Source organism: Ambystoma mexicanum, chromosome 8 (genome assembly GCF_040938575.1).
Source record: "Ambystoma mexicanum isolate Mex_15411 chromosome 8, UKY_AmexF1_1, whole genome shotgun sequence".
Lineage (NCBI taxonomy): Eukaryota > Metazoa > Chordata > Amphibia > Caudata > Ambystomatidae > Ambystoma > Ambystoma mexicanum.
The window spans coordinates 499214189-499228351 of record NC_090929.1 but is presented as its reverse complement, the minus strand read 5'-3'; the positions used below and the strand labels follow the sequence as shown (position 1 = coordinate 499228351).

Genomic DNA, 14163 nt, shown 5'->3' with positions numbered 1-14163 from the left:
ACCACACGTCTAAGATTACCACAGAGGGTTGCATACTAATGTATGCGATGTGACGAATCGGATATGATAGGCGGACACAGTTATAATATTCTCAATCAGACATTTATTCAACAAAAATGGGTTGCAAAAAACACCTCCATAGCCATATTATAAAGAGGATTCTGCCTACCTGGAAAACTAAAAAAGGGGATCTGTCTGTCTGTCTCAAGTAGTCAGTGACTTAAAAGCCATCCTTGTGTCCAGCTGAACCTCAAACAAGAAACAAAACCACAAAAGGTCCCTGGAAATATCTTTGACTTGCTATTTAGTAAAAGGTGTTCAAAAACAAAAATATGTTCCAACAAAAGAGGATTCCAAGGAAAGATACTTGGATCCAGAGGGGGTTCCCCAGGGTTTTTAAGTAGGATGGCACAAAGTGTCTCTTTATCCAAACTGTGTTTCTTTACCCAACAGTTTCTTTGTACCAAGTGTCTCTTTATCCAACAAGTTCCTTGTATTTTGGTACTGAATTCTCGAGTTATTTTTCAAACAAACGATCCCATAACAGTCTTTCTGTAACTTCAAACAATCCATTCCCTAGCAGTCTTTCTTCAGCTTTGCTTACTACTTTTGCGGATTGCCTGGTGTCCTCCCCTTCCAGGAATCCTTCTATGGGGTTTTAAAATCCCCTGGTGTACTCCACTGCCAGGTATCTCCCCACAATGTCAAACTCTTTATACAACTTTAGGTGCCTGGTTTACTCCCCTGCCAGGACTTCTTATTGGCTTCATTGTTTGTTTCACTGTCCCACATACCCTGAGGTGTTTAATATATTTTGCTTAGGGTAGCACTTGCCTCAACTTTCCTTCGCATAGACATCTCATATGTCCGTATATGCTTGGGGCTTGTTGCAGCACTTTGTTTTGTTCACTTTCAAATGATGATCTTATTGGCATTTGAACTTGTGCATTTCCTTGGTTACATTTAAACAAACTTTGTACCTTTCTTTTCTTTGCAACTTTATACATTTCAAACATTCGCTGGCGTGTGCATGGTAATGCCCCGGGGTCCCCCGCTGCTCTAGGCAGACTCACCAGGTCTTTGCGTTCTCAAACTTTGTCGCGATTCCACAATGTTGCACCTTCCCCATTGGGAATGTGCAGATGCCCTGTCGGCGTCCGACGGGGCTCCACGAGAAACAGCTGGCTTCCCTGGACCGGAAAATGCTGCTGGCTTTGGCAGTGGTGTCCTCAGAAGTTGCTGCGCGGTCTCCAGCATCTCTGCGGTTTCCTTTCCTCTGCACGTCACTCCCTGTCTCAGCACACTGGTCCGGATGCCTCGCAGTCAGGAGCCCAAGCACAGGATACTTTGTCCTCTCCTGCACAGCCCTGTCCTGCATTGCTGCTGCCATTTTGTTTAAATGACCTGCTCACATCAGGACCAGCTAAACAACTAGCCTGCATGTTACTCTGGTTGGGGGGATGTGGGGGGACCTGTTTGGTGACAGTAAGCCATTAAGGTCTCTGGTAATATAGAGTCTCCCACAGAGGAAAGGGTGAAATACCACCGCTCATCAGGAGTCCCCACATCCCCCCGTTAGGTGTCTCCTACCCTGTGATCCTCCCCCCCCCCATGTATCCACCCCTGGGGTCAGGATCAAGTAGCGACCGTCATCCTCTCGCCACAGGGGAGGAGATCGCTGCGGGGAAATCAGTGAGGACTCCGCTGGATTCATCACAGCTATGCATTGGTTTTCTGATGAGTCCCCTACCTAGGGAAATCGGTGATATAGTTCAGGCAACGCAAAGGATGTGCCCGCACATCTGGGCAAACACTATAGCAAGCTTGCTGATTCACAAAACTGGAGCATCAGATTTGCTGTTTTGTTCCCCAACAGTAAAGTACGCCTGATTGATTCTGGGATAAGTTTGTAATTTTACCATGGGCAGCTATGACACTACGACCAGGGACAAATGCCCATGGGTCCTCCCTTGCTAAGGGCTTCACTTGGCCCTCCCAGTGAGCTCTTATCTTTTTAACACGTCTCGGCAGCAGGCCACTTACAACAGGAAATAAGTGATTGGAGTGACTTTCGGTCTTCCACCTTTTTTCCTTCGAATTAAATAAGGTTTCAATAAGCTATTCAAGTGCAATTGTTGGGTGACTAGAAATTGGATGTACTGAACAAGCTGTAAACCAGGGTTGTCCAACTACAGGCCTCGAGAGATGGATCCATGCCCGGTTTTAAGGATACCTCCATTAATATTCATGAGATAGTTGTGCATACAATGATTCTAAATGCATGCCCATTTTTCCTCTGGATTATTAATGAGGGATATCCTGAAAACCTGTCAGGTTTACAGCCCTCGAGGTCCGGATTTGGACAACCCTGCTGTAAACTTGTCCTTTGTGTTCAAAACAAGATTTTCACTTATTCCCCCCCACCCCTACCTTTTGATCAACATGCTTCTACAATGTTGTATAGCTTGATTTGTCGTGTGACTTGTGCACTTAAGTCATCTGTTTTATTATTTTAGGTTTTTCAAACTCAAGCAGAAGCACATATTTGGACCAACTTTACCTGAGAAGATACTTGGAGAAGTACCTTAATTTCAGACTAGGCACACATTCCGGCTTCACCACTTAAACAAGATGTGTGATCCTGGGCAAATCATGTCATCTCACTGAGCCATAAATTAGGTGCCCCTAGAAGGGATTCAGTTCATTGTATACACTATTCCAATAACCCGGCCACGCGTTGCTGTGGCTCAGTTTGGTTAAATGGAAAAGAAAGAAAAGAGCGCACGTTTCTAATATGTTTAATTTCACAAAGCTTGTGGATATACAATATTTTTTGTTGTTCCATTGTCTGTGCAGCCCTATCTCTCTCTCTCCCTAAACCCTCTCCCCACCCGCTCTCTCCCTACCACCCACCCACCCTCTCTCCCTACAATTTAATCAGTCTGGTTAAGTGGAAAAGAAAGAAAAGAGAAAGCGCCGTTTCTAATATGTTTAATTTCACAATGCTTGTTTTTAATCAATGGCTCTGGCGGTTCTCCAATTTGAGGCAGTTAAATTTTCCCAGCCGCGCAACACATTCCTTTCGTTTCTCATCAAATTTCAGAGCCTTGCAATAAGGACACACTTCCATCATAGTGCCGATGAGAACATGCCGGCTGAAACTATAATCATCAGCTTGGTTGTACCGGAATGCAAGGCAATTGTAATTGCGTGATTACTGAGCACGGAGTCGTGTTTGACGCTGATCTGCTGTTTCTCGTTGACGTCTTTCAGCCACTCTCAGCCTGTCGTCTTCATTCTGTTGCAAACGTAGCAGATCTGAAGCTGCTGAACGCGATCCCTGTGCTTGCATCCGTGCATCCTCAAGTCTGGCTGCACGTCGCTCTGCTGCTTCCGTGGCACGTATTTGAGCCATTCTAAATCGGAAACATTCAAATGGAATCGTAAAATATTTAGTATAGCGTGTGTTGCTTTTACGTTCAACAGATGGCGCAGTTTTAAAAAAAAACATGTTTTTACCTGTCACAGGTGTGACACCTGTATGATATAGGTAAATAGAAACACACCTGTATCCGAATGCAACGTTATGTCAACATTTCAAGCAATTGGTATAGAACATTCGGAGATTTAAGATTCTGAACAAATGAACATTTATTTATATATATATATCTCCAAAGTAGCAGATGTTGCCAAATGTCGCTCTTAGGATATTGGTTAAAGGTTACATTTCCAAATATTGTTGCTGATGCACCCTGGCCTCTCCGCCTCGCCTGCATACTAGCATAACGTCAACTCGACTCAAAATGTACTTTCAAAATGCAGCAAAAGCATAATGTGATTAAAAATATAATATTGTAAGCTACAAAATGTCCCATTCCACTGCAGTATTCAGGCGGTCTCTTTCACAACTACCAGGCCCCCAGCCCCTTCGCCGTGGCCTGCTGGGAGTAGCCACAGTTTCAAAGGAGGCCATTTTGCGGACATACTGAAGCTAGTGTGGAATAAGGCATGAGGCGTAGAGAAGGGGCATCATGCTTGATTAAACATGGTGAGGATGTGTGGGATGGTGGGAAAGGGAAATTGTGGTAAGGGGGAGTGGATGGAAGTTCAGGGGGCGAAGGGGGAGCAGATGGGAAGGACAAATCGGTCATTGATGTTTCCACACTAGTTTTCTTCCTTCTCTTTTGCTTTGGGTCTGTGCTGTTTTTTTAATGTTTTTTTTTATAACTGAAGTAATACACACATGATGTATAAAGGATACTGTAGTTCTATTCTTAGGGCCCAGTCTTCTGTTTGTATGCTGTCTCAATAGTTCTTGTGGGGAAGCAAGAGTGGATGGAAGGTGGGAGGGAGTTGTGACTGGAAGGTGAAAGGAGTGGGCGACTAGGGAGCGTATGGAATAGGAGACACTGCGATTGTGGAAGGGAGGAGCGAATGTAAGGGGTGCAAAGGCCCATAGATCCGGGAGATTTCTCGAGTGAAGGGGCATTTCTCAGTGAAATGTCTATTCCTGAGTTTTAATGTCTCCGTCATTTATCTCCGTATCCCACTGACTGGGTGACTGACATTACACATGTCAAATTGAGGGATTCTGGCCAAATCACTGTCAGCAGCAAAACCCCATGAAACTAGGGATGTTTGCAGCCAGTCGTGCCACCAAACCGCACACAACTCCAATGGTAGAAAAAGACAAATTAAACATGAAACATGTGTTCCTAACGTTCATCACTGTCGCACTTGTGACGGACATTCACTCCTTCCACCCTAAGCTCTGCCCCATACCCCGCCCACCCAGTGCCCTCTGTACGCGTTCCACGCGGAGCCCCGTGCCTAAATCAGCCACCGATCAAGGTGGTGTCTTGATTATTTTTATAGAAAGGACGACTCTCCCTCGCCGTCATTTAAAAATGTATATGTCTGTGAGCAATGGGGGAAATTGCTGTATTTCCACTTCGCATGTGGCTTTTGGCACAGTACTGCTGTTGAGTACAATGGCAGGGCCTGTAGCGAAATGCTTTGTGATAATTTCTCCACTGAAAGTGATTTCATTAACAAAAACAAAGTGGCTGCATCTGCATCCGAATGCAATGGCATGTAAACGAATTGGCACACATTAGGTATCGGTGTGAACGTTGAGCGTGCCTGTTGTAGTTACACGTGTTCTGCTCCTTTGAGACTCGCCGCCTGGTGTCCAAGCATTGGAACTTTGCAGTTCGAGTGCACCTGGATGAACAATTTGTTTCATCACAACACTTTTGTTTTCCCCACAGGCCACACAACTAGATTACCGCTTGTATTTTTGAGTATCGGTTCCTATTTTTATCCGAGTCCATAATACTCGGTGTATTGTCGCCGAAAAGGCTGTCCCTCGCCGCAGCACTTATTGAACCCACTTGGCTAGTAGTATCTAACCTACCTACTGAAAACAAACAATGGGCAGGGGCGCCTGCAGGTAAGTGGGGCAAAAGCATGTCGCGAGTGCTTCCGCCTTGTCCCTTGTCGTGTGAATGGGTGGCTGCGGGGCTGACGTCAGGTGTTTCTCATGCAGCCCTCTCGTTGCAGGGTGTTGTCTCCATTCCCTTCCGCCTGCGCCCGAGAATGAAGTGGCAAGGTGTGGAGTTCCCCCCGGGGGCGTGGCACTTACGCCACACATCGCCCCTCCCCTCCTTCTGTGGCCAGCTGCAACTTCCCACCCCCTGTTCTTTTCTCATATGTTGCGCCGCCTGACTGTGGGGCGTGCCCCGCCCCCTACTCCCGCCGGGGGCCGAGCCACCTTCACGCAGTGCAATGCCAGCACTGCCAGAAGTGTGGCGGAGACGGGCGCTGCACATGAGCCAAGGATCCCAGCCCCGCAGCACGGTGCTGGTGGTCTGTCTGCAAGTACAGTGGCAAACCCCCCGATACACTCGGGCCATTCGCCGACACTGGATCCAGTCACTCACTGCACCTGTCACTTCCTGGTGTAGTGTGCTTATCCTAGTGTAAGGCATCTCTGCACCCCTATGGCTTGGCCTCGTGAAAGAGCGGTCTACCCGGCGGGTTCTTTCGGGGCTGCCCTGTCGCACTGTCCTGCCACATGGACTTCAATTTGTGGATGCAATAGATGTTCGCTTTGCAGCCGCAGGACATGCGATTGCTGCTTTCTTTGAGAGATGTCTTGAAAACGATTTGTGTGAAACATTGTCAAGGGTTTTTATGTTCTATTTACTGCCCGGTTTTTTAGTTGGACATTGACATTTTTTGTTCTTTTTGAGTCCGGCTGCTGTGGCTTTTCGGAGCAGGTAGTTCGTTTTGGCAGAGCAGGATTCTCCTCTTTTTCTTGCGGGCAGGTGCAACGCATGAAGAGGACGATGAAGGTCTTGGATAGTGTTGGGGGGCGAGGCTTCCCTGTAAGATGCTGCGCCTGCAGATGGTGAGTATGGCCGACCTGTTGGACTCTAGACTCTACAGTAATGGATGCTTGCCTAATGTGGGAAGACCGTCATTCGTGCTGGGCAATGGGAGAGGGGGGCAGTGATATCGCACACATTATCGTGTCCACTCGGAGCTTGCGCACTAAGGTGACTCTGCTCAGTAACTTGTGTGTATCAATGTAACCCTCTGGCGGGCTGATTTTAGGATTTCGTTTTCTGCGCTTTAAAGATTAGCTGGCAAAAGTCAGTGCTGCCAAGCAAGGGGATAAAGAAGAATATCGCGCTACCAACGTACACATATATTATAGGTTATTTATAAAGCGCTTAATACCCAGAGGTTTCTAAGCGCGGACCCGGGGATCGAACCTGTGTGGCTCCGTGTCGTTCTGCTTCCAAGGCGAGCATGTTGCCCCCGAGCTATCCTCCATATACATATACCTTTAGAAATGCGAGTTGTTTTCATGCAGTGCGACAGCCTCTCTGAATGTGCAACACTTTATATAGTGCTGAACAGCGGGCTTAGACTGTTTCCTATAGCGGATAAAAGAACCGAAGCACTGGTACAGGGAGTGTGCCAGCAGGGAAGCCAGCCAGGTGTTGCCTCTGGCCCCCTAGTTGCACTGCTGTAAACCTAACTACTAGACGAGACCACCTTCCCAGGAAGCATAGCATACATATCCTTTTCATGCTTTGCTTTTCCGGATCACGTTTTCGGTTACACAGCAACTTTTATAACGATAACGCCACAAAGAGCCCACACACTTCTTTCAGGAACAAGTGCACAGCTATGTGAAACATTGATTTAGAATTGATCCGTTCTTAGTCATTTCATCAAAAGGGGATCTTTTCGCCCTACCTTTCTGCTTTGTTGTGCAATAAAAGGCGAGTGGCCTTTATTTTTCACAAGCTCTCAGTATTCGGATTCCTCGAGGGCCTCTGCAGCTCCTAGAACTTTTTTTTGTGCCACAGACGTTTTGGCCAATACAGTAACAGAACATCTTTTGAAGTGTTTGAGCTCTAATCTGAGAATCGAATCAAATGAGGGTTTGAAAAACTAAAGAAGCCACATGGTTCCTCCTGTACGCAAAATGCTATAGAAAAAGCAGGAGGCTGTCAACCTTTGTTTGGTTTGTGGTTACACTGGTGTTAGTGTGACTGCTGTATAGTTCAAGGACTCTGGGATTTTACTGCAAGTGTTCTGCACCCAGAATATTGCTCAAGTCGATGGTACACGTGGGTGGACGTATTCCTCGTACTTTTTTCAGAGGGCCCCTTAACATGCTAATTTCTGGTGATACCACATTCAATTGGTATGTTAATGAGTCCCCCCACTTTATTTTTTTAGTACTGGACCTCTGACCCCAAACGTTCTAAGGTTATAACCTAAAAGATGGAATCTCCCTCAGGTCAGACCTAGAGGAGTATATCCTGCACCCCAAGCTCCATCCAAAAGAGCACCCAGGTCTGATCTTGGGGAGCACATTGACTGAGGGCTGATCTGAAAAAGCACAGTACTCCGCGGTTACGCCTAAAGGAGGTCTTAACCTCTATGTCAGACCTAAACAAGTACATTGCCTCCCCGCAACCAGAGTTACAGGAGCGCAGTACATCCCCCAGGCTGGCCCATAAAGCAGCAACATCCCCTGCCTGGAGTTGGATCCTAATCACCCAGCTCCAACCTAACCCACCACATCTGTTCGGGTCCAGTAAAAAAAAAAAAAAAAGCCCTCCCTTCTGACCAAAAGATCACAGCAGGCTCCAGAACTGACCCAAAAGAACCCCACCCCCTCCAATCCCCATCAGACATGAAAGAGGGTGTGTCTTTACCCAGAGGGTGTGTCTTTACCCAAGATAGCGGTGGAAAGCACAAGAACAGCACACAGAAGCAGAACAAACCCCGTGCAATGACGTCACCCTGCTCCTACATCTGGCATTCGTGAATTCACCCTAATGGAGAGGCTATGCAGGTATAGCTCTTGCATGGTGGTTTTCCCTTCCACGCCCCCATTCCCTCTCCCCCACGCTGGTTTCCCTGCATGCACCTTCAGTTATTTCTGGGGTTTGCAATGGGCGCCTAAAAACCGTTACCTGACAATTCTGGCCCATACTCTTTAAGGGTTTCCCTAGCCCATCTCATGGCCATCACGCATTCATGCTTACTCATTTTAGCACTTCCTTCCAAGGTACTGTGAACTGATTTCACTGGAAAATTGTTACCATAAGACATTTGTTATCTTCCCTGCTTTTACGATCAGCTCTTCGTTTGATTGCCATAATGAGTAAGCACGGACGCGCGCGCCAGCACACCACCCTTCTTGTACAATCACATTCTTTACCCCTTCCACTCTGTACCTTTCCATTGTGTCACTTTCCAATGCCCACTACACCTTATGACTCTCTTTTGCCTTTTGTTCCCTTTCTTGCACCAAAGGCTGTGGTCTGGTTACCCCAGGTGGGGCACAATACCCCAATTTCTTGGAGCGGTGGCGTAAAACTACTACGTGGTGATTGGAGCAGACAAACTTCTTTATAACATGACTTGAACAGTTCAGTACATTAATATGCCCCTCTGTCAGACCTAAGGGAATATGTTACCCGAGAGTTCAGACTGTGTTTCCTGATATCTGTTGGGGCGCCCTTCCTATTTCACGCTACGAGTCTCTTACGTTAAGGGCATCACTCCCACACTTTGTGATCTGCAATGTCTCAATGCTGTGTTCAGAGTGCGGTTGGATATCTCTGGTCTTTCCTCGTTATTTGTGGGATTCAGGCTTTAGTATTTGTAGACCTAACCAGTGGTCCATAGTGCAGAGAAGTCTTGCGTTGTCTCACGTCATACATGAGAAGGTCATCGCCCAGTTCTGGTCTTCTTATTTCTTTCTAATACAGGAATTTTTCCCTTAACTATGACAAACATTAAATACAAGTCACAGAAAGAAAAGAAGGGACGAGGACTCCATGAGATATTCAGATGTCACAGGGTAGCTTCTGTTCCGCTAGCCAAGACAAGGCTCTTCCTCCCTCATATGGGAGGTCGGGGATTTGAGTGCAGCGCCTTGCCCAGGAGCATCTCTCCCAAGCGTAGCAAGCACATGACGAGCTGAGCTCCTCGATGTGATGCTGGAAATGCATCAGAGGGACAGGGCCTCTGAATCCTTGTCCTTTACTGCTTTTTATCGTGTGTTCTGTCGTGTTTTCTGCCCAGGAGTCCATGTGGGACTCCTGGCAGTGCAGCTCTCCCTTTTGGTTTGGTGAACAGACCCATGGGATACCCTTATGGCACCCAGGGGTAGGGGTACAACCCTGTGCCCCTAGTGTATGTTTTTGGGCACCTGTGGGTGGCCCACAGAGCAGGGTATGGGCTGGTGGCAGCTCCATGCTGAATTTGGCAGGTGCTCTGGGTGTCCTCCATTTTGGGATACCCAGGCCCTGCCATTGGGATCAGTTGATTCCTGATAGGAAACAAGATGGCCCCTGTGGCCTCTTGCTTTCTATTGCCTGTTACCTTGTTTTCCCAAAGTCCTGGGAAGCCCTGACTCTGTCCCTTCCCCCTGACTGGCTGTTGGGTGGAAGTTCCATATATGGTGTTGTTGTGAAGGCCCAGCTAGACTGACTGGAGCCTTCCCAGTGACTGTATGTTGTGGGTACCTCCTGTGGGTGGGACCTGGGTGAATGGAGTGTGTGACCAATATACACTCCTTGTTGTGGTTGTCTGGTTTCTGGCATGAGAGACAAAGACTGAGACAGCCCTGCCCGAAACTGGCCTGAATGCAGTGTGTAGTGTTGAATGGCTGGGTACTTGTCCCAATCCACATTCCTTGTTGTGAGTGTCTGAAAGGGAGGAGTGTGGCCTGAATGCACTGTGTGCCTGATTGGCTGACTGACTGCATGAATGCCCTTCTGTATGATTGGCTGCTGAGTGTGTGCCAGCAGTGTGGATGAGAGACAGAATAGTATATCTGGGGACCTCTCACCACTGGTAATTGTTCAGAAGCGTTCAGAAGCTGAGTCTCCACTCTAAGAGTAACTGGAACTGCTGATCCTCGACGTCCAGCTGGAAGAAGAAGACTTGCTGTTGCACTTGCTTCGACCGATCTGAAAGCTGCCGAATTCGTCGAGGACTGACCCGAGAGAGGACCTGGTAAGGCGCCCTCTTCCCGTGCTCCGAGGGATCATCGAGCACCGCTACATCTTCGCCGAAGCCCCCTGGAAGTCAGACCCTCGAAAGGCTGCCGACCCGAGACGGGACCGCCGAGGAGATCGAAGTGAAGCACCCAGACATCGCCGCCGTCGACCAGGGTTCGCAGGTCTGTGTAACCGCTGGAGGCCCGTCGAAGTTATGTTGCCCAGCCGTGGGAACCACTTGACGCCATGCCGCCGACGACCGGAGCCGTCCGCTCCTTGCCTAAGAACATTTGAATCGAAGGACTCCCTCGTCCGCACCGTCGACCGCTTTATCCTGCCAGAGAAAGTCGAGGACGACCAACGCGCCGACGAGAAACCTGCCGGTGGGTTTCCCGCCACCCGAAGACCACAAAGACTCGAACAACTCGACGCCCTTGTTGGGCCCCCGTCTTCACAATCTTTGCAGTCCAGAACAATTGTCATCGAGGTGCCCTGCACGCCTCTGTCTGACGAGCACCGCTTGGATCGAAGCTGCCGCCTCATCGACGCCGTTCTACCCTGTTTGTTGTCGGACGTTCGACGCCCCGAGTCTCCTGCTTGAAAGGGAAGGCATTCAAGAAGGGCCGTCGATTCCCCGACGCCGAACGCCGAGTTCCTCGACGGACGTTCGACGCCCCGTGTCTCCCGAATGAAAGGGAAGGCATTCAAGAAGGGCCGTCGATTCCCCGCCGCCGAACGCCGAGTTCCTCGACGCCTCTCGACGATCCGTGACTCCCGCTTGAAAGGGGGTCGCTCAAGAAGGATCTGTCGACGCCTCTTCGAAGAACTCGACTCCACCAGGTACATTGGGGGGGTAAAAACATTATAGGAGGGAATAAGACTTGCAGAACAATATATGGACTGGGCTTGTGCTATATCTTTATTTTACAGGTTGCCCAGGTGGGGGGATCTCCACACAGAACTGTGTCTAGTGGTAGGGGCCAGTATTCTGCCTATTGCTCAACCATCTTATTTTCTCTCCTCTCTCTATTGCTGGTTTCACTCTATTGATCTGTGTGACATTGTTACAGTATTGTTGATGCACTTTAATGAGATCTAATACAAAGGGTGGTACCACTTTAGAATTGTATATATTTGCCATTGTTGATTTTCCTAAGTACAAAGTGAGTTATTATGATAAGTGTACATAACCTTGAATATTGATTATATAAAGACTGTGTTCTAACCAATACAGTATGTGGACATTCCTTTGTGGGGGCTTGGGGACTACACTGTACTTAAGAACCAGCCTGCATCACCTCCTGAGAAGCTAGGCCTTGATTGCTCGACCATAGCTACCGAATAGAGAATCTAGGCTGGGGTCCTCTGTGCCTTCCCTCTACCATATAGAGAGCAGAAGTACAGACCACCCCCTACCAGTCTTTACACTCGAATGATGCCAGACCGTTCAACCCCCTCACCCTCTTGCGCTACTTTGATATGGTTATTCGCTAATGGCCTGCTTACAGGCCAAGCGTACATAAAAGCAGCAATAGAGGGAACTAATCATTATGCGTTGTTCTCCACAGAACCCATCAATAAGACTATTCGTATAGTAATTTCTCCAAGGGAAATATTGGCCGGGCAGAGAACCATAATCGCTAGCACAATCTCGCCAACGGACCGTGCACATTCTGATGTAGATTTGCGATGACCAAAGCTCCTGCTTCTCACCTTTCTCTGCCAAACTCGTCAAGTACTACCTCTTTGGTGGGCAGAGCCCGTGCCGTGGAAAGAGGTAGATTGTTCTCTTCCGTTCCACCACCTCACACTCTGCCTCTGATCTCATTTGCATGCAGAAGGTTATAGAGTGAGGTTTCCCCTCCCTAAACCTTCTGTAAAGGGATATTTTTGTATGAACAGTCAGCCTGCACGTGGCAAAAGGAGGTTGTATACACTTCATTCACCTATCCCACGGTGTGCTGTACTGGCCTAAAGGACTGTTCCCGGTATTGTCCTTCGTCTTTTGCTCTGTTCATTAGTATGGGTGTTGTGAGGAATTGGAAGAACGTCTCGGACGCTGTGGTGTCATATTCCGGATTAAACACTTTAATTCAATAATGATGGGTTAGACAAATGCCTTTCTATCCCTAGTGACAAGGAGGGTTCCCCTGCCTCAAAGAAAACTAGTGCTACCGCTTGGAAGTCCGAAACTAATAGTCTTTATCGTGTCTGTGCAAGCGTAGTCTTTTCCAAAAAAATAAGAAAGCTTGTTGTGTTTTCAGACAAAGACAAGGTGCACAGCTCTGGCCATAAAGGTGATTAATTCAAGTTTACAATAAAGCAAGTTCACCAGAAGAAGATTCTGTGAATCCTCTGTGTACTCCAGGGGGAATCACTTCCCACTCCTGGACCAAGTCTCAAGAATGCCAAGGGGGACAATCCCCATCCCCTGGTCTTTCCACTTCCTTAGTTGTCTTGAACAACTATGTAGTTAATGCTCTTATTTTTCTCTATGGCAGACTTGGTACGCTGTCCTGCCAAGTACTTCCTGTTGCAATGTTTCCTTTTTTACTGTGAAGAGGAAGAGTAGTGCTCCCTCGTTTACTCTTCCGTCAGCCTGGGTTTACCATCTTGCCCAGGGCTGTCTGGTACACCCAGCACTGAATAGTTTCAGGTGATGTAGGGAGTTTAGTCACGCCTCTGCCGCGGTTTTCTGGCCCCTGGCTTCTTTCAGCGCTGCTTCTATTTTACATATTCCCACGCAGAACATACCTCTTTGTGGTGGGCCTTTCGGAACCTGGCTGTCCTCCGGGTGTATCAGCGCGGGGTCTGGGAGTGCGCCTCTCCTGCACCTCTTGCTGCCGATGGACAAACCAGGCGGTGACATTTCTCTTGGAAGGACTTTTTTCAGCCTCTTTGCCTTTCGTCCATACCCGTGCGTGTTCACTTCTTAATCTGCTGTCAGTGCTCCGCGTTACAGCCTCTCGTTGGACCCTTCTGCTGCCGCTGCTACGACCACTACTGTAACAACCTTCCCTGTATCGGCTCTCGTCTTTTGTACGCCGCCCTCTTAGTACTGGAGGAGAACTAGAACATATTTTGCCTTCATTCTCAATCTGCATTAGGCTTTTTCGTCTCCGTATTTTCAGTACGGCAACATGTATTGATCATGCACGAATACATTTCCTTAGGTGGTATTGTAGTGACAAAGGAACTTTGTTACAATCTAATTTATTGTCCAGCAGCTTAAATTCGGGGTCTTTGAATTCCACATCTTCCAAGTGATTGCTTCTTATAGTGTTGAGGTCCTGTGCTTCGTCAGTGTGTGGTCATTTGGCAGCTGGCTAGTCCTCTGCTTTGGGCTATAAAGCAGTATTATTAATGGTCTTCATCCAGGGGTAGCCAGAATCGGTAGAGAAATGGATAATGCACGCTGTCTGCAAACAATATGCTCTTACTGCATGCGTTTACTAACGCCCTTAGCATAAGGGTGCAGGTGTCTGGTTTGGGCAATGCGGAGTAGGGTTGTGTGCCAATCACTAAGGGATCCGCTTACAAAAATAAAACTGCGTGATCTAAAACTGCACCAAAATGGCCCCAAAAAGGGCCCGTAAGGAAGAGTAGAGCTCCTTCTCCATTTGCT

At 47.9% G+C, this 14163-nt stretch overlaps 1 protein-coding gene and 1 long non-coding RNA gene across 7 annotated transcripts in view; one reads left to right on the top strand and one right to left on the bottom strand.

The window, feature by feature from the left end:
* NADK (NAD kinase) overlaps positions 1–14163 on the top strand; it is a 798433-nt gene that overhangs the window by 627698 nt on the left and 156572 nt on the right. Inside the window, exon 1 of one of the 6 annotated variants that reach the window (XM_069610165.1) lies at positions 5789–6412. The exons of the other annotated variants lie outside the window; for them this stretch is intronic. Coding sequence (XP_069466266.1) covers positions 6339–6412 — 74 coding nt within the window. The 5' untranslated portion in view covers positions 5789–6338. Of the gene's footprint in view, positions 1–5788; positions 6413–14163 lie in introns of those variants that run through there. 6 annotated transcript variants of the gene reach the window in all.
* Positions 2976–5613, bottom strand: LOC138472146 (uncharacterized). The gene is made up of 2 exons (XR_011268561.1): positions 5417–5613; positions 2976–3416 (listed from the first exon to the last, which is right to left on the bottom strand). It is a non-coding gene; the product is annotated as an uncharacterized lncRNA (long non-coding RNA).